General features: G+C 40.0%; 3 protein-coding genes across 34 annotated transcripts in view; 1 reads left to right on the plus strand and 2 right to left on the minus strand.

Annotated features, from left to right (window-relative positions):
- The window catches only part of LOC120733233 (NACHT, LRR and PYD domains-containing protein 14-like), a 68,931-nt gene extending 68,672 nt beyond the window's left edge, over nt 1-259 (plus strand). For 28 of the 30 annotated variants that reach the window (XM_040031265.1, XM_040031278.1, XM_040031272.1 and 25 more), the window contains one exon: nt 140-224. In XM_040031265.1, coding sequence (XP_039887199.1) covers nt 140-150 — 11 coding nt within the window. In that variant the 3' untranslated portion in view covers nt 151-224. Of the gene's footprint in view, nt 1-139 lie in introns of all 30 variants that reach the window. The other 2 variants (XM_040031266.1, XM_040031268.1) reach the window with 2 other exon arrangements.
- Nucleotides 260-4,002: 3,743 nt separating this feature from the next.
- On the minus strand, nt 4,003-6,754 carry LOC120733236. Of its 2 annotated transcripts, none has more exons than XR_005695765.1 (5): nt 6,653-6,754; nt 6,146-6,457; nt 4,945-6,018; nt 4,634-4,679; nt 4,003-4,342 (listed from the first exon to the last, which is right to left on the minus strand). XR_005695765.1 is itself a non-coding variant. In XM_040031300.1 (5 exons), the coding sequence occupies exons 1-5, from the start codon at nt 6,726-6,728 to the stop codon at nt 4,190-4,192; spliced, it is 705 nt and encodes a 234-aa protein (XP_039887234.1). In that variant the 5' UTR covers nt 6,729-6,748; the 3' UTR covers nt 4,003-4,189. The 2 variants fall into 2 exon arrangements, 1 of the variants encoding a protein (XP_039887234.1); XM_040031300.1 differs by having other exon boundaries at nt 4,945-5,062; nt 6,653-6,748.
- A 1,615-nt stretch (nt 6,755-8,369) lies between these two features.
- The window catches only part of LOC120733242, a 30,582-nt gene continuing 20,219 nt past the window's right edge, over nt 8,370-18,732 (minus strand). The window contains exons 1-5 of one of the 2 annotated variants that reach the window (XM_040031308.1): nt 11,966-12,213; nt 11,250-11,570; nt 10,829-10,961; nt 10,558-10,615; nt 8,370-9,978 (exon numbers count right to left, since the gene is read on the minus strand). In XM_040031308.1, the coding sequence (XP_039887242.1) occupies nt 9,796-9,978; nt 10,558-10,615; nt 10,829-10,961; nt 11,250-11,570; nt 11,966-12,029 (759 nt within the window). In that variant the 5' untranslated portion in view covers nt 12,030-12,213 and the 3' untranslated portion in view covers nt 8,370-9,795. Of the gene's footprint in view, nt 9,979-10,557; nt 10,616-10,828; nt 10,962-11,249; nt 11,571-11,965; nt 12,214-18,732 lie in introns of those variants that run through there. The other variant, XM_040031307.1, reaches the window with a different exon arrangement.

The raw sequence follows: 18,732 nt of genomic DNA on the forward strand, positions 1-18,732 counted from the left end.
CAATGAGTCCTAGTACAGTCCCAGCACTGACGTCCCTGCTGCTCTTTATACTGGATGTGCTGCATCACTGACTGACAGCTGATGAAGAGTCTCTGGAAACACTCGTTTATCTCCTCTGCTCTTCCTCCTTCTCTCTGCAGGAACTGGTGATGATGGTAAACAGGACGGTGTGTGTGCTGAGAGAGGAGCAGCTGTGTCCTGATGATCCAGAGAGGTTGAAGCAGCAGCAGCTTGTGTGTAGAGACGCTCTGACTGGGCCATGTTACTGGGAGGTGGAGAGGAGAGCTTCATCCAGCAGTGACTGACAGAGGAATGAAGTGCAGATGACTGTCAGTGCTGCAGAGTGAACTGCTCTGAGAACAGCTCCACTGTCAGACACAATGTAGAGTCCAGCATCAGCCCTGTGTGTCCCTCTGGATCTGACAGAGGATCATCAGTGTATCTGGACTGCTCTGCTGCTGCTCTGTCCTTCTACAGTCTCTGCACAGTCTCTGTCTCACTCTGGAAAGATTTTACAACTTGTTGTAATTACAGAACATTAATATAATATTCAAACATGTGATCTTCTCTTTATTTCTGAATCTTTACCAAATAAAGAAAAACCAAACTAACAAACAGAAGCTGTCGTGTCCTTTTTCACCACATCTGTGAATCTTTTCTGTGTTTTTCCTCTTTTCCTCCTTCCTGCAGCTCCATCTTCATCATTCTGTGTCCAGTATATGTGAACATGTCCAAAGCATCTGAGCCTCATGTTACCCGTTTGTGTGAGTTACGCCTGTCGTTGTGTTGTGGTGTATAAATAAGGGGCAGGAGACAGCGCTGGATCTCTGAGTTCTTTACTCTCAATTTCTGCAACATCTGCAATATCTAGAAATGCAAACCTGTGAGCTGTGTGTGTTGTGCGTCTGCTCGGCCACCTCTCCTCCGGCCATGCTGGAAGCAGCTGTGCGTTTGACAGTTTTATCGACTCGACAATAATCGAACAAATTAAATGTTCAAAAATATCAACTTAAGCACTTCAAAGTCAACAAAAAGCTTAAAACAATGAAATAATATTTCACTGAAAAAACAACAGCTCATAAGAACGATACACAAAATAATACAGAAACAAACAAATAAAAGTTATTAACCAGGATCCATGTTTTTGTCACAAACACTGAATCAGCTGATTCACTCTTTATGTTTCTGAGTTTGTTTTGTGATTATAGTTCTGGTTTCTGTTTCTGTGTCTTCACTGTGTCCCACGTCTCCTTACTTTGGACTCTGTGTTATATTTCCTGTTTTACTTTGACAGTCCTGTGTTACTGTTTCCTGTCTCGTGTGTGTAATTGGTCCCAGCTGTGTTTCCCTCCTGCCTCCCGTTCCCTGATTACTAAACTGCGTCCACGCCGCCGGCGCTCCTCTCCACAGCTGGATTCCAGGATTTCAGAGCATCCAGCTGTGGTGAGTGATGGAGACACTTTCTCTGCTCCCTCAGTAATCAGGACAGTTTATTGAACATCAGAGGACATAAAGGACTGTTTTTCACCTGCCCGTTCTGAAGCTGGACATTAAAGACTGCTGGCTTCAAGGACATTAATCCCAGTGTCAGCCAGCCAATAACAGCCTGTGTTTTTCAGCTCTTTAGGAGTCAGAAATGAGAAAGACACAGACTGCTAACCTCTCCCTGCAGGAAATAAGCTCCGCCTCTTCCTGTCCTGTATATGAGTGATTTGATTCTGACATGAGACACAATGAGTTTCCTGTTTATTGTGACTTAAAGCGAGCAGCAAAGACACTAAACTGTGTGTTTCCAGCTGAAGCTGCTGTTTGTGTTGCTCCCACAACACTGTCTAAAACAGTCAGTGAGGAAAACTCAGTTTCTGCTTCCAAGCTCATTGTGAGAGGACACATTGTGTTCCTGCAAGTGCTGATTTTGTCTGCATCCCTGAGTTTAGTGAGCTGCCTCCAAGGACTTGTGAAACCCAGTGTGTTAAGGCTGCATCTCCCAGATGTTTCCACCTTTCCAGCAGAGACGATAAATGTTCCCACAAAGGCTCAAAGACTGTTTGATTTTCTGAGTGTTGGCCTCAAGAGATTGCTCAGTGAGCACCTGAGTGTTTCTGGGACATCGGACACTAACTGGAACTTCAAGTCTGGTTCTGAAGCTGCACATGCAAAGACTGTTTCTGGTTGTAGAGACCTGGCTGTTCCAGGGATTGTAACCTCCCCAGAGGCTGAGCTGCTGACCTCAGCTGACTCTGGAGCCTTGAAGGTAACTAAGTTTGCACCGCTCGGGTGAGCCATCTCAGCTGCAACAGCCTCCACAGAGAGCTCACGCAAGCTTACCCAGCCTGCTGAGGATTTTATGCTGCTGCAGCCCAAAAGGCATCCTGAGCTGGCTGACAGCCACCCACAGCTTCAGCTGCCTCAGCCAGGGGTCTCCACACCTGCTGGCCCTGCATCTGCTCTGACTGGGGGCTCCGGAGAGCCGCGCCAGCCATCCATCTCTGCTGGGGCTCCTGTTTGAGAATGTAGGAGTGTAAACTTCAAATATCTGCTCGGTTTGTCAAGATATCACATATTTGCAAACGTGCTCTGACGTTTTTGGAGACGTCTGTTACCCACCATCTTGATAGCTAACCGGGAGGTCGAGGGTCATTAGAGCCGGCGAGAACAGCGGACTCCCGGCACATCAACTTTGGCTAAAGTCTATAGTTAGTCTTACTCGTTTGTACAACATTACTGGATCGCCACTGTTTGAAATGATATGACATATGACTCTCACTGAAACAGCAAACTTTGTAGAAAACACAACACTTCTGATTCTCTATCCAGCTGTTTGGTCACAGCTGTAGATCACATTATAAGTGGTTGTTCACTCTTGTCAATAATTACATTTCTAAACTCTATTTGTGCAGTTACATGTAAACAAAGTCCAATATTGTATCTAAATGATTGTGTTATCGTGGGACAGTTTCCAATTTTGTTGTATTATTGTACTAGGTATGACTGTGCAAGAGTTATCTTATCTTCCTTGCTTGCACCACACTCTTTGTAGAAATGGTACACAGCAGCACTGCATCATGTTATTGTGTTGCATAATATACCAGAACTAATACAAAGCAACATCCATGTACACTATAGGTCCATGCCAATGTGCCCAAATGGGACCTCCATAAATGGTAAGGGGCACAAAGGCACTTTAAGACCAGTGGGCACACCATCGGTGCACATCCGCTCGGATGCTTTTTTCTATTCATTTATTTCCCTGTTTATTTATCGATGCACAAAAGCAATTATCTCAGAGACACCATCCTCTTAACAGAGACTCAAATCAGGAACCTGCAGATTATTAGTCAGCAGCTTTAACTTCCTGTCTTTGTCTCACTAAACCTTCCACGTGGAAACTTGAGCTGCCCACTCAAGCACAGTAGGCTTTAACTGGCTCTGCTCAAGTCACTTCAGTATCTGAGAAACTGTCTGATGCATTCCATTTGAGTGGAATCGGGTTTCTTTCCAATTGTCTTCACAAGAGTCTCTATAAATTGTTCCAGTTAAAATGAAACAAAATCGGGATTATAGTTTCTATATATTTGTTGTTGTGGGAAAATCAATCACATATATTCTTTCACTAACCTAACTAAAGCTTTCTTCTTAAACACCTGGCTTTACAGCTTTTCTTTTTTAATTATATATATTTACCTTCACTGCTAAAAACCACAAGCAGAAGCAGGAGAAAGCAGAGTTTCCGTGCAGTCATGCTGGTGAGGAAGTAACTGTGGCTGACAGTGTGACTATAGTGAAAGCAGGAAGACTTGCACCCTCCTTATTTCACCTCTTGTGTCTACACTAAACTTTTACTATGTCTAAAATAGAAGTGCATAAAAGTGGAAGGACAGTAGAAGGTAAACCACCAACATTGTTTAAGCCAGACTGATCTCTCTGTTTATCTGGATGGACATTGTGTTCAAATTATGATGAGATGTTTGTTCAAAAACAAAACTAGTCTGATACAAAGAGTCATGTTTGCCACAGTTTATTGTGTTTGTATTGTATTAAATCTGAGAGCCTGAGTTGGAGTATTATGACTGAATGGTCTCCATTACTGGGAAACAAATATCCAGTGTGAAAAGATGGACGTTTATTATAATATATGAATATTATTATATTAGTATGTCACCTAAAGTGTTATATACTTTAAAATGTTTCATAGAGCTTTATTATCCACTCCCACAGTTCCTGCGCTTCTTGCTGAGCGTGTCTTGTTGTCGTGTTGATGGTTCACTGAGATGATAGTCTGGTAGGAATCACTCGATGGCAGCTGAAGGTTTGTATAGGGCTGATCTGGCTCATCGTCATCCTTTAGAAAAGTGAAATATTTTAGGTATTAATCACGTTCAACCCGGTCTACCCACACACTCTATTGATCTTTAAATCTCTCCATCTGTTGCCTGGATTATTTAATGTTTCTGCTCATTTCTGTAAGAGCTTCTTCACAAAATAAAGGACACTGAAGTTGGCACTAATAGTATTATAACACTAATCTGTAATTATCTATATAAGTAACATCCTAAAACATAAATGTACATGTTTTATGTTTACTGGCAAACTTTTAACTAGCTGCTGTAGATCGTAGCAATAAATTGCTCACCAAACCGTTGGGATTTTCAGGTACAGACACTCCAGATGTTCCTGACCTTAAGCAGCCACGTTGATAAGAAAGGATGTCAGCATTAGTGTAACACTATTCACATTCAAACAGAGAAAAATCAAGTAAGAACATCTACATTTATATTATCTTCTCTCTTAATAATGATAATTATTTTTGGAAGGATAAAAAGTGTTCATTCTAGACATGATGTTTAACATACAGCGAATTCTCATTTATTGAAATGTGATGTTTCCTTTTACTTTCTCTACATCTATATCATCTTTGAATTACTGCAGCAAAAATAGTCTCACCCATTACTTTTCCTCCAGTAGATAAATCCCACGATAACTCCAGTTATAAAGATGATCACAACACCGGGCAGATAAACGGAAAAAGATTTGTCTGCTGAAGTGTGGGCCTCGTTTGTGTCTAAATCATTGAAAAGATGCATTTGTCAGTAAAATCATTTACTTTCATTTCCTGGAAATCAAAACACAAATCAAACACAGTTTACGTCTACTGAAACTCTGAGTGAAGTAATGAAACCCCAGCTTTATAACCACAGAGCTTTAAATATTGTCACTGTGCTCTTTTCTTTTGTCTTCTTCTTCTTTTGCAGTCTTTTCTGAATATTACTATGAACTGAAATTGGTCCAGCTGCTTATATACATTCACTGGCCACTTTATGAGGTATACCTGTTCAGGGTGTAACACAAATATTTCAGTGTTCATTTCATTTGTCAATCACATGTCAGCTTCATCTTCCTGGTTAAATAAAGGTTAATAAAATAATAAAATGTCAGCAAATCAATGCTCAAACAGAGCAACATGGCACATGTTACTGGTCCGAGTGCTTCACAAGCTGCTGATCTGCTGGGATTTTCCCACACAATCATCTCTGTTCACAGACAATGGTCTGAAAAATAGAAAATATCCAGTGAGCTGTGATTCTCTGGGTAAAAATGCTGTTTACACATCAAACCTTGAGGCAGAGCGGACCACACTGGATATCACTGCTGTCCTCTAACAACAGCAAGCTGAGGCTACAGTTTGCAAGTCTGGACAACAGAAGACTGAAAAAACGATGCCTTGCCCGATGAGTTGATTTCTAACAGTTCAGACTGCTGGTGGTGTAATGCTCTGTGGGGGGTTTTCTTTGCAAACTTTGGACCCTGTAGTAACCACTGAGCATCATTTAATTGACAAATGACAAATCTGCAGCAACTGTGTGATGATGTAATTTCAATATGTCTTGAGAATCTTTGAGGAATGTTTTTAGCGCCTTGTTGTGCCACAAAAAATGAAGACATGTTTGAGGGCTGAAGGTGGTCCAACTCGGTTCAAAGATGTACCTGATAAATGAGTCAGTGAGAGTATTTAAACTGCTGTAAGTGAAAATAAGAAGAAAAGAAATGAACAAATTACAAGAATAAAAAACACATAAGCAGGTCAATACAATGCTAACACAGTGCTGAATAACTGTGTCAGATAAAGAAACCAAAATGCATTTACCTTCCACAGTGACACTGATATGGACAATATATGTCCCTTCAGTGTTTGTACACTCACAGGTGAAGTTCCCACTATCAGCTGGTGTTAAACTGGTCAGCTCGAGAAAGGCAGTCTGATTTTCTTTTGTTATTGAGAACCTGGGGTCACATTCCTGAGTAACGTTCTCTCCGTGTCGATACAGCAGATGACACTCTCCTCCTGTGTCCCTCTGTCTTTTGATCTTACAGATAATCAAAACAATAGTAGTCTGACTTTCCTTGTTGCAAATCCGAGTGACATCGTGTTCTCTCCTGACTGTCTTCACAACAGTCTCTGTAAACAGGGACAGCAAAATACGGTAAATACAAGATTCAGCCTGTGTCAGAGAGGACTTTAGTTTCTATATTTTGTGAATGTTAAACCATCTTTTTAATCCCATAATAATGTGTTTAGTTTAAACTAAAAGCAAGGAGGTTATAAATTTAAAAATATTAATAATGCATAATGAAAATAGTTTCCTTGTATTACCTTCAGCATCATGGGACACAGCTAGTGGTAACAGCAAAATCAAGCAAAGGTTTGATACGTCCATGCTTGTTAACATGTCTATGAGCCACCGACAGTGAAGAGGAAGATGTGCGGAAAGAAACAAGCTGAAGCTTTCCTGGCTAAGCAGACGTCAGACTGTTGCCCTTCACGGGGCAAGTGTGAAATTATGTAAAAAGGAAGTGTACTGACAGGACTTTCATATTAAAAGGCTGTAAAGTTGAAACACTGTGCGAGCTCCCACACAAAAAGAAAACAAGCTAGTTTTTCTTTATCACAGAGGAATTATTACACTGCTAACTGTCATGTTCGCTGAAACTGAAGGATGGATAATATTGTAAAAGTAACAACAAAACTACCATTTATCATAACATTATAAGTATTTTAAACTAAAATAGCGTGTTACGTCATCAAACCGCTTCATCCAATCACTCATATACTTACAAAGTTTTGACTGCATTACCTTTAAAATTTGTACAAAGATTTGCATAAAATGAATAAAACTGACATGCTTGCATTTGTTGTGTAGTGCAACAGGTGTATGTGGCTGAGGGATTCCCATGATGCAATGCGTATTTCTTCTTCAGTCACCTTTCCTACTCACTGTGTGTTAATGCAGCTCTCTGCATTGAATCATACCTGTTATTAACCTCTGTCTCTCTTCCACAGCGTGTCTTTATCCTGTCTTCCTTCTCTCATCCCAACCAGTCGCAGCAGATGGCCCCGCCCCTCCCTGAGCCTGGTTCTGCTGGAGGTTTCTTCCTGTTAAAAGGGAGTTTTTCCTTCCCACTGTCTCCAGACTGCTCACTCATAGGGAGTCATATGATTGTTGGGCTTATTCTCTGTATGTATTATTGTAGGGTCTGCCTTACAATATAAAGCGCCTTGAGGCGACTTTATATTGTTGTGATTTGTCGCTGTGCAAATAAAATTGAATTGAAAATTGAATTGTGAAGGCCACACCAGAAGCCACACAATTGGGAAGTCAGTAACGTCAGACACCAGCATCTTTATTTTAATTTTAATGCACATTTCCACAAACATAAATAACAACACGTGTCCCATAAACTATTTCTGGTTAAAGTTTTACTGGTGCTGGAGGTCTGTTGGACTGCTGAGGGTAACTGGAGAGAAAATGATGTGTTTTTCAATGCAGCACAGCTATCACTGCTACAGGAGGTTTTGTTTACGTCATTTCTCATTGGGTGGGGTGGGGGAATCTAAACCATTCATCTTAAATATATTATTTGGGGTTTATTTTTGTTTTTTTATTTCTGAGTTTGATATTTGGTCAGTTTTGTGTTTGATTACTTTTAATTTGAAGTAAGTATTAAATTAACAGTTGGTTTTCATTCTTTCTTTTTAGATAATCTTTTCTATTTGTATCCCCTCGTGTGTTTAACTGGCCAGTTCTGTCCAATTTACTTTGGGAAATATTTAATCTGAGGTAAACATTAAATTAGTAAATACAACAACACTGCTGAAAACTCTAATTTAAATAATTACTACTGATGCACCTATCAAATAAACTAACATTTGCACAGGTGTTGAAATGCTGGACTCTTCCTCTCCTAAATCTGTGGCAGAGAAAAAATGTTGCAGGAGTGTTTTTTTTTTTTTTTTTTACATGATATGTAAGAAAAATAAGAAAAAGAAAGAAACCCTGTGATTTTAATGTGAAAGTATTACTGACATCTTATGCAAACACACATTGTGCACACCACTTTATCCCTTATTACAACTGCAGCTTTTATTAGTGCATGTTCACGGGACTTCTGATTCTATAGGGTCTTGACAAAAGTCTCTGCAATCAATTGATTACAATCAAGTGATTCAATTGAAACATGGAAATCAGCATTTCACCATTTTATACTATACATACATGTTTTACTTTCAAGACTGGACAGGAGTGGCATGTGGGCGGCATTGTAGAGTGTGTTGACAGGAGGAAAACTTACACGCTCAGTAAATCACCCCCGTCACTACCTAAACCTCAAAGTCTCTAAACAGGAAGTGCATCTGCATGAAAGCTTCTGTTTTATATGCAGACAGATGACCTTTTGATGTAAAACCTTTCTCTGTATCTAGAGAAACACTTTAACTATATATTCAACTATATAGTTTAACATTTGGTCCGTAACTATCATTTAAAAACAATAAAAAGGTTTAAAAGAATATACATAGGCGGCTATAAAGACTGCAGGTCAAACATCGTGCAGATACAGAAGGACCTCCTGGGGTCCAAAATGTCGCACTATTACAGAGCAATGCTTGCAATAGTCTTGCATGGTTAGCCAGTTAGACAGATGCAAATGTTAAAGTGCTAAAACAGACATGTAAATAAAATACAACATCATGTTAGCAGCTTATTGGTATTAATGTCTCTTAATAAGAGAACTAACTGTCACACAGTGTTGTTGTAACTTAATATCGTAATGGTGGTAGTGCAGTGGCAGTCTCCGGGCAGTCTGTGGTCAGCTTCAAACCACCCGTCTACCTGCAGAGAGCGTCTGTTGTCAGGTGGGGGCAGGGTTATAAATATACGGCACAAACGGTCTTTGGGCTACTGTTGTTGGTCCATCAGCCAGCCATGGAGGAGAGTAAAGTTATAACATACAAAGCACTGAAGTGAAACTGAGGTAAAAACAATGACAAATGTCCGCTGCAGCTGCTGTCTGGGATTCTTATGCATCTTTTTTGATCTGTGATGTTTTTTTCACCCGTTTTGCTTCATCCACATCATGCACTGTGCAGTTGGGATTTTGGAAAACTGCACAGGAGAACATCTGCAATCACTGAAAACACTTCTCTGTTGGCTCTTTGACACATACCTCCCAAGCTGGACACAAACTTGTTAGTATTGAGTCAATGCATCTGTTGATTGTTGACAGCTACTCCAGTTTTGTCCCACGGGCCAAAGACATGCCTGGTTTAGGTTAGGTGCACTTCTAAATTGGCCACTTATTGTGAGCATGAAGATTTGTCTTTTGTCTGCTCGCGCTGTGACAGAGTGTATCCAAGATGTACCTTGGCTTTTGGCTTTGCACAGCTGGGACAGGCTCGAGCACCCCTGTGAACTTCAGCTGGATGACTGAAACAAACTAGAAGTTAACTTGAGTTCTAGTTCAAATGTTTTCGTAGTCATTAGACACCTGATCCATTTCCAGATTATCCTTGCAGACATTTTCAGCACGTCTTGCTGCATGTGTCCTGATGTTACGCTGATAGCGGACTGAGGCGATATTTTGATAGAGATCATTTCCTGGCTGCCGAACGTTTCTGTACTGGTCCCCCAGGTCATTGTCATACTATAAGAAAATATATAAAAAATTATACTGCATCATAATGCAGTTCAATTCATTTATTGAGCATCAGTTCACAACAGTTGTCTCAATGTGTTTATATTGTAAAACACTCTAAGGCCCTGCAATATTAAAAGCAAAACCAGACGACCTCCTATAAGCAAGCACATGGTGACAGAGAGAAAGGACAAAAGGCAAAATATGGGAGAGTTTAATTATTACTAATCGTTAAAATCAGTCGTATAAAAACACAGAGAGTGAAAAGAGTTTAGTGAAGAAGAAACACTCTGCTGCACATTAAAGGACATCTCCTGGTCCAATATTCATCTCAGTGACTCTGGAGGCCAAAGTACTGCTGTCCGGGGTAAGTATCTGGTTAGAAACCATGTTCCTGAGACTTCTGAATTAAATAAAAACTGGTGGGTAAAAGTGCTTTTGAAACCTCAGCGTTCCAACTGTGTGCACAGAGTGCACTGTAGATATACTGTAGATACTTCAGTTGTACATCTTTGTAACTAAAATGACAAACATTAAACTTCTCACTACTTTGACTGTACAGGTAAAGCTTAAGAATCGATTACTCACCACAGAAGATGAAGTTTTACGTACGGATATTTCAATTGTTTCTGAGCGTGAACGGCAACTTTGGATAAGAAAGGATGTCAGTGTTAATGAAACATGCAGTCACATATGTGCAGAGAGAAATGCTAGAAAACCATCTGAGAGATTTACAGAGTGAATATATCTGGCACAAATTTTTATTAATTTCATTTATTTTTCACTTCATCTGCCAACAATTTGTGATGAACACAATAAAGTAATTCTTCAAACTATTACAAGAATGAAAGTTTCTCACCCACGACTTCTCAACCAGTAGAAAAATGCCAGGTTAACTCCAGTTACAATGACGACTCCTGCTGCAGTGATCAAATAAAGAGAAATAGACGTGTCTGTTGAATTGATGTTCTCTTCCTCCTCTGAGATTGGCACTGAGAATAATTATAAAGAAGCATAACAATGATATTGTGCTGGCATCATCAGGACATCTGTAATCACAGCAATGAATATAAAAACGATCCACAGACAGACGTAAACAAGCTACGCAAATCAAATACTGTACTTGGGTCCACTTTCTTATGTTTGACTACCAAAGCTGTGAATGAAAATTCTTAATAATCCTCATGCAGTTAAACGAAGTATGAAAGGAAATATATCTAAAAAGAAAACTGATTAAATACAACATTAGCGCAGCAGGAAATCACATAAAACATTCCTACCTTCCACAGTGACATTGAGCTGGAGCTTATATGTTCCTCCAGTCTGTACACACTCACAGGTGTAGCTCCCGCCGTCCTCTGCTGTTAAATTTGTCAGGTGGAGAAACACAGTCTGATTTTCTGTCATCAGTGTGAACCTGGAGTCACATCCATGCTCAAAGTTTTGTCCATGTCGATACAGCAGCCTGCACTCTTCTCCTCTGCTCCTCTGTGTGCTGATCTTACACACTATCAGCATGATAACGTTCAGCGTTTCGTTGCTGCATATTCGAGTGACATCTGGTTGTTTGTCAATGATTTTCATAAGAATCTCCGTACCAGCTGAAATGTGTAAAACTGGAAGTCAGTTCTGTGTGATATACAGTTGCTAAGTTACCACTTGCACTTTACCAACATTTATTGGTAAATACAGGTAATAAAACCTAACACAGATTAACTGTGAAAAACAAACAAAAAACAACAACAACAAAACAATCCTACATAAATAAAAGTAATGTTGCTGCATATTCGAGTGACATCTGGTTTCTTTCCAGCCTTCTTCACGAGCATCTCTGCAATCATTCATTTACAGTAAATATACAACAAAGTCTGAGTTCATCACTGCTATAATTGATAACATGTGATTATTTTTTTGTGAAAGCACATCTCTCTTTTTTATGTAACTGCAAAGAAAGATAGAAAATAACTGAAGACATGATTAATAAAAAAATATTTACCTTCATCACTGTAACACACAAGTATAGGCAGAAGCAGGACAAAGCAAAGTTTCCGTAGAGTCATATTGGTCAGGAAGTGACTGTAGCTGGTGTCAGTGTACGGTAGATTATATTGAAAGGAGGAGACTTGCCCCCTCAGTAATTTGTTTTCTGTGGCTAACTGAACCTCAAAGCCTGTTTAAAAAGGAAATGCACTTAGAAATTAAAACTGTGTCATGACATCAAAACACACATTTGACGGAAGTGACTTTGTTCACACACTGACTTCAAAAGTGACTGAAAAAAAAAAAAAGTGACTGGAAAATTAGGCCCCACTTTGTGTGACTTTGTATTTGTGTGATTTTTTGAGCAACAGCATGGCCTAATTTCAAAACATAATGCTTTTTCCTTTGCGCTGCATGCACACTCCACTGCACTCCACAGGCCAAATATGACCTATGTAGACCTATATATCAGGGAAGGCCAGAGGTAAGGCACATTGAAGCTGGAGGGATAATACAGCATCTCTGATTCTCAGTGTGCAACACGTTACTGATTTCCAGCAGTGGAACAGCAGGGTCACAGCCAACCGCAATGCTCTACTTGATGAGCTGAATGCTTCGCTTGCTTGCCTAAACACCAACCAACATAGAGACATTCTACTAGCCGAGGCAGCATGGAGCTCTTCACACACTCTGACTTTGACTGAGGCATCCAAGGGTACACAGCAAATTCAAAAGTGTTAAATGTTTTGGTGTTAATAGTCTCCTTGCAAAAGTAGAGTTAATTTTACTCTAAGCAGAGTCACATTCTTTTAATGTAACTCTGAGGTGTAAAATGATAGTAGTTAAAATCGAGTGTTAAAAATGAGTGTTTCTCTGTCAAATCTGGAGGTGTTACAATGGAAACATTAACTCTTGACCTCTTAACTCTGAACTCCTAGAGGGGCTATGACACCAATAGAGTAAATTCACAGACTCCGCCCCCAGCACGGCTCCAATCGAAGCTGAAGTGAAGCCGTTTCAGAACATTTTGCTCTACATATTTGAGTTGTTTGCCATGCTTGGTAAGTCGTTTTTTCAAAGATTGTTTCAATTGTTATTATGAGCTTTTACTTCTGTGGCTCTTTGGAGTTGAGACAAAGCTGTGTGAAAGGCATTAGCCATGTTGCTCGCTGATAGCATAATATTCTGTTTTAGCTAGCTGAAAGGTATTGTTTGCGGGCAAATACCACAGCCTTGAAAAAAAGCTTGCATGTGAATTTTCAGTCAAACTTTTGGTCAAATACACCTAAAACAATGTCTAGAATGTTAAATGTTGGTATAATGGTGCTACTTGAAGCCTGAAAACGATCGCCCATAAAACAAACGAGCAAACAGCAGTAGCTGACGTCCTGACTGGGTTCTACGTTAGCATAGATCCCTCCAGAGTTTTGTGCACACGGTTTAGGTAAAAATGAAAAAGGTTGAGGTTTTACATTTAGTTCAGTATTACCTGTTGCTTGTGTCTTTGTCTTTGGGAAAATACTTTACACAAGTAATGGCTCAAAGAGGATTCGTTTTTTTTTTTTTACTGTGCTGCAATTGTTTACTGGATTATTTGTGCCATTAATTAGTGTCAACTAATTTTTATTCAATCTCCGCACAGGATATGCTTGTGAAGATGGAATATGGGGGAGAGCAGAAGTGCGTTGAAGTTCCACAAAGGGATGAATGAAGGACATGCATATTGTATTGAAGAAATAAGTGATGGGAATGCTGTTATTTGCATTTACCATGTCAGACCTTTTGATAAACAAAATTCTAATGAAAGTGAGAACATGTATACTGTTACATCTTTCAGAAAATGTTTTGAAATTGTGGTGCACAGTTCAGAATAAATGTTTTTCAAAAACCATTGCATCTTTTTAGTAAATGTTTATTTCCAAAAGAAATTTCTAGAAGTTCAGAACAGTAAAATTCCCGCTTTTTAGAATGAATTAGAAGATAACTCTTACGTAGTTAAACTAAAATACTCTTTGAGAGTTAATATATAAACTCTTAACACCAAGTGTTAAATTATCAACTCCAGACAGATTTGGTGTTTAACACTAAATCAGAGTTAATGTACCAACTCTCCAAAAAGAGTTAAATTAACACTCTCTGGTGTGGACCCATATAGACACTTTAATAGTGTTGAAATCAAATCCGACAGTGTTAATTTGGACATGCTGGATTTGCTGTGTATGAGGAGAATTCACCCCCAAAAGCAGCTACCCTGGCAATATCTGTAATAGGTTTCTTAGTCATTTTGTGCCTGCATGCTTAAACCCCACCACCACAGTGCCTCTCTCTGGAAAAAAAAACAGCATAACCTGTTTGAATGACTATGGCCCTGTTATGCTCACTTCAATTCACCACTTTTGTGCATGTGCCAACCAGCACGCTGCTGCTTTTTCTAGTTTAGCTTTTTTTCTTACTTATTCTTTTTCTTACTTGTTCTTTCATCTGTTTTATTATCGGTCCCTCAATCATGTGGATTGAGAGAGTTTTTGTTCCACATAATTTCTCTTGGGAAATTAAGCTCTTTAGCCTTGGACTACCACCATCCATCTGCTGCTAGGTCCTGAACTTCCTTATAGATAGACTTTATGCAGCCATAGCTGGTACCAGGACATCAGGCACAAAGACACCGAGAACAAGGATCCAAAGGATCCACAAGGCTGTGTGTTCAGTCCACTCCTGTACGTGTACAACGTCCACCTATGACTGCGTCCTCGCCCAAAGAAACACCTCCATCAACTTAACTGACTACACAACCGTCATGTGGCTTATTATTGACAGCTTACAGGGTAGAGGTGGCACAGCTGGTGTCCTGGTGCAAATAAAATTATCTCTCCTTAAAGGCGGAGAAGACTAAGGAGATGATTATCAACCCAAGGAAGACACAAGACCAGCACACCCCATTTTACATCATAGAGATTCAGGTGGACTGAACTGATCACGTGGTAGTGAGTCAGCTGGCGGGAGAGCATGCTGGACAGACCTTGTGCACTCTCACACACTGGCAGAGGCCCTGGTCTCTGAGACCTTCAACTCCCACCTCCAGCAGAACTTCAACAACTTTCAGAGGATGGGCCGGGGCTGGGGACACTGGACCAAGTTCTGCACCTTTGGGGTGGGGTGTTGCTTACTTGAACAGAGGATGTAGTCAGGCAGTGGAAGGAAAACTGACACACCCATCATTGGGGGTAAGGTCACTGAGGCAGTAGCTGAGCATCTGGGGAGGATGAAGTTCGCCTTGAGATGGGGTGTCTGGCTCATTTCAGTACAACCATTGCAGGAGCTTGGTCCACATTGCCAGCAATTCACATTCAACATTCACAGGCAGGTGTGAAGCTCTGAGAATGAAAATCATCACCAGGTCTGAATTGCTGTCCACTTTTACAGCTGCTGTGATACAGACACTGCACCAGTCTGTGTAGTAAAGAGAGTGCTGAGTATAAAGGTGAGGCTCTTGATGTAGAGGTTGATCTACATCCCTGCCCTCACATATGGTCACGAGCTAGTAGGTAGTTACAGAAAGAACAGGATCACGAATGCAAGCGTCAGAAAAGAGGTTCTGATCACTGCAGGTCACTTATAATACCCTGTTTATACAAAGGGAACACAACATCATCAAGGACCTCCCCCGGTGTAAATGACAATAAACTTCTTGATTCTTCAATATTTATTCCAACTAGCATTTACAGAGACACAGAATCAGAGAGATCTGTGAGTAACTGTGCACAATTGATGATCATGAAAAAAAAAGGAGTCATATTCCAAACATTTTGGAATATGACTCCTTATGTAAGTCTGTGGTGAAATGTTTTGGGCTGGGATTATTTCAGTCGATCAGATCTAGGTTAACAATATTTTACAAAATTCTATGCCTAAAGAAATTAGGTCAGCTAAATGATCAGTGTTTCAGGAGCATGAGACAGTTCCCATAATCATTACTGCAGATGGAAATAAATTTGTTGTCACGCCTGGGTACACCGGTGTTTTGAATACAGAACCCAGAAGCAGACACAAAGAGTGGCACTGTGGTTTTCAAGAAAAAACGAGCATTTATTTGGGCAGATGGCAGCAACAAACATGAAAACTATGAAAAAACTGTTGCAACTATGAAGAACTGTGACAAAATAAACCATGAAACACAGAGAAAATAACCATAATCAAAGAATAGAACTGAAGCACACAAAACACTGGGTCATAGACCCAGTACCATGGCATTTGTGACATTGCCAAAGTATATTTTAACGATGTGGCAAACAACAGTCCGTAGTAACCGAGCTTTTGGTTTCTCAGAGAGTTTAAACCTCTGATCCATTTCTTGATAATCAAGTTGGGACAGTTTCTGTGCTGAGTGTGTCTGGGTGTGATGCTGGTCAGAGGAGAGTGTTTGGTAGAGATCATTTGCTGGCTGATGAAAGCTTGTGTAGGGGTCATCTGGGTCATGTTCATGTTCTTGAAAAATAGCATATAATGCTTGTTGTCACACAAACATAATCAACTCACAGCCACTTCCTATTTGTGCAAGTAACCAAGCTAAAAAGTCATAGGCTGAGGTAAGCGTGGGGAAACCGCAATAGTCGATTCAACAAATAATTATATATACTTTATAAATATACACGTAACCATGTAACCGTAGTGTGTTAACGCAATGTCACGATCATAACAGGAGTAGAAATCCTGACAAATTCACCCCCGAGGTCAACCAGTGCAATGTTCAGAGAAACAGAGCTGCACCTCAGACTCTAAAGGCTTCAGTCAGGATCTGCGTATTTTAAATTCATGACAGTACAATTAGAAAACACTGAGCACGTACGGTTCATTTGAGTGAGATGCTGGGAGAAATCCTCTTTTGACTGAAAAGGCCATGGCAGCACATCTTTGCAAAGCTGCTGCTGAACAAACCAAAAGACTTTATGCACCTTTGGACAGATGAGACCAAACTGAAGATGTTTGTTCATAATGCAAAAAAACCAACCACAGCATATTAGCACAAACACCTCAGACCAACTGTTAAGGACGATGGTGGCACTGTGGTGATTATGGCTTGCTCTGCAGCCACAGGACCTGGGGCCCTTGCACTCATTGAGTTGTCCATGAACTCCTCTGTATGCCAAAGTATTCTAGAACCATCTGTTTAACAGCAGGAGGTTGGGTGAAACTGAGTCATTTGAAAGAACAATGATCCCAGACACAGCATCGAATCTGCAGCAGAGCGGCTGAAAAAGAAAAAATGGAGTCAAAGTTCAGACCTCAATGCTGCAGTGTGACCTGTACATGCAGATTTACCTACATGGTTCTACAAGCTACTAAATCATGTGTGTATTTAGTTTTTCAGCGGACTACATCGTCTTTTGTTTTTTCTTCACAAGACTGTAAATGTGCATTTCTGTGTGTCTAGTAACAAACGTTAAACTAGCTGGTGTTTAGAATATGAGAATATGTTACTCAGCAAAGAGCTGTGAGTTTCATGCACACACTGTCCGGATGCTTCTGACCTCAAACAGCGCCTTAACAAAAGACGTCAATCAAAATGGTGTAATGAGCTTTAATACCATTACAGTCAAAGATTATCTCACCATTGACTCTTCACTTGGTAGATAAATAACTCCACTTATTAGGATGACGACAACACCACACCAATCACATAAATGGAATTAGTCATTTTGGCTGAAGTCTTTCTGATTTAATCTTTTCTGTCTGACATCATCTGTAAATCAAACACACATCATGCACTGCGTTATCATATCAGACATATTTAAAACAAAGTTTCATTCATTTAAACGAATATAAATTTAGTCACAGTGTGGTCGATTTAAACAAAGAACAAAGTGAGTTACCTTTTACGGGGACATTAACATGAAGATTAAATGTTCCATCAGGTTTTATGCACTCGCAGGTGTATCTCCCACTGTCCTCTGCTGTTAAACCAGTCAGGTGGAGAAGTACAGTCTCATTTCCCATCATCACCGTGAACCTGGAGTCACATTCATTAACAAAGTCCTGCCTGTGTCGATACAGCAGACAGCACTGTTCTGATTTTACACACAATCAGCGTAATAACATTCTGTGTTTCATTGGAGCATATGTGAGTTTCATATGGAGTCATAACCGGCTCTCCTCTCGATCTTTTCACAAGACTCTCTGCAATCAGTGACAATGAAATACAAACAGTGAAATGAATCTGTGTCAGAAGTTATTGCGATGATTTTAATCCACACTCATCGAGACGTCTTTGCTCTACAGTGTAACACGTGCCAACAGTGCAGAGGATTATCTACTGAAGAGGACGACACTGGTGAACCTGAAACGACCACTTCTCACAGACGTACATCTAGGTGAGACTTTTCTTACAAAGGAAGAGCATTTGCAGTAATTGTAGACTGAAAAAGAAAGCAAAACAGCAGATTGGCGCAGTGATGCCAAAAAGTGACATCACTAAACACCAGGTCCACAGTCATATGTTCCCACTACTGTCAGAAAGTAATCCCTTTCACTTTCACTGTCGTTTTAACAAGATAAACCTCATTTACTGGAAAAAGGTACAGAAAGTATAAACATATTGCTAAGAAAGTTGGGATGCTGTGTAAAATGTAAATAGAAGCAGAATGCAGCATTTTGCAAATCACTATAAGGTTATTTGCAGTTATTGTTTTCTGTCTTAGTAAAACACAAGTGTAATAAATTTCAGCGCATTCAGAAACACGTGGGAAACTTTAATAGTGTTAAAAACTCAGCAGCTGAAATATCTGC

The sequence above is a fragment of the Simochromis diagramma genome, unplaced genomic scaffold (genome assembly GCF_900408965.1).
Source record: "Simochromis diagramma unplaced genomic scaffold, fSimDia1.1 OVJJ01000235.1, whole genome shotgun sequence".
In the NCBI taxonomy this organism is placed as follows: domain Eukaryota; kingdom Metazoa; phylum Chordata; class Actinopteri; order Cichliformes; family Cichlidae; genus Simochromis; species Simochromis diagramma.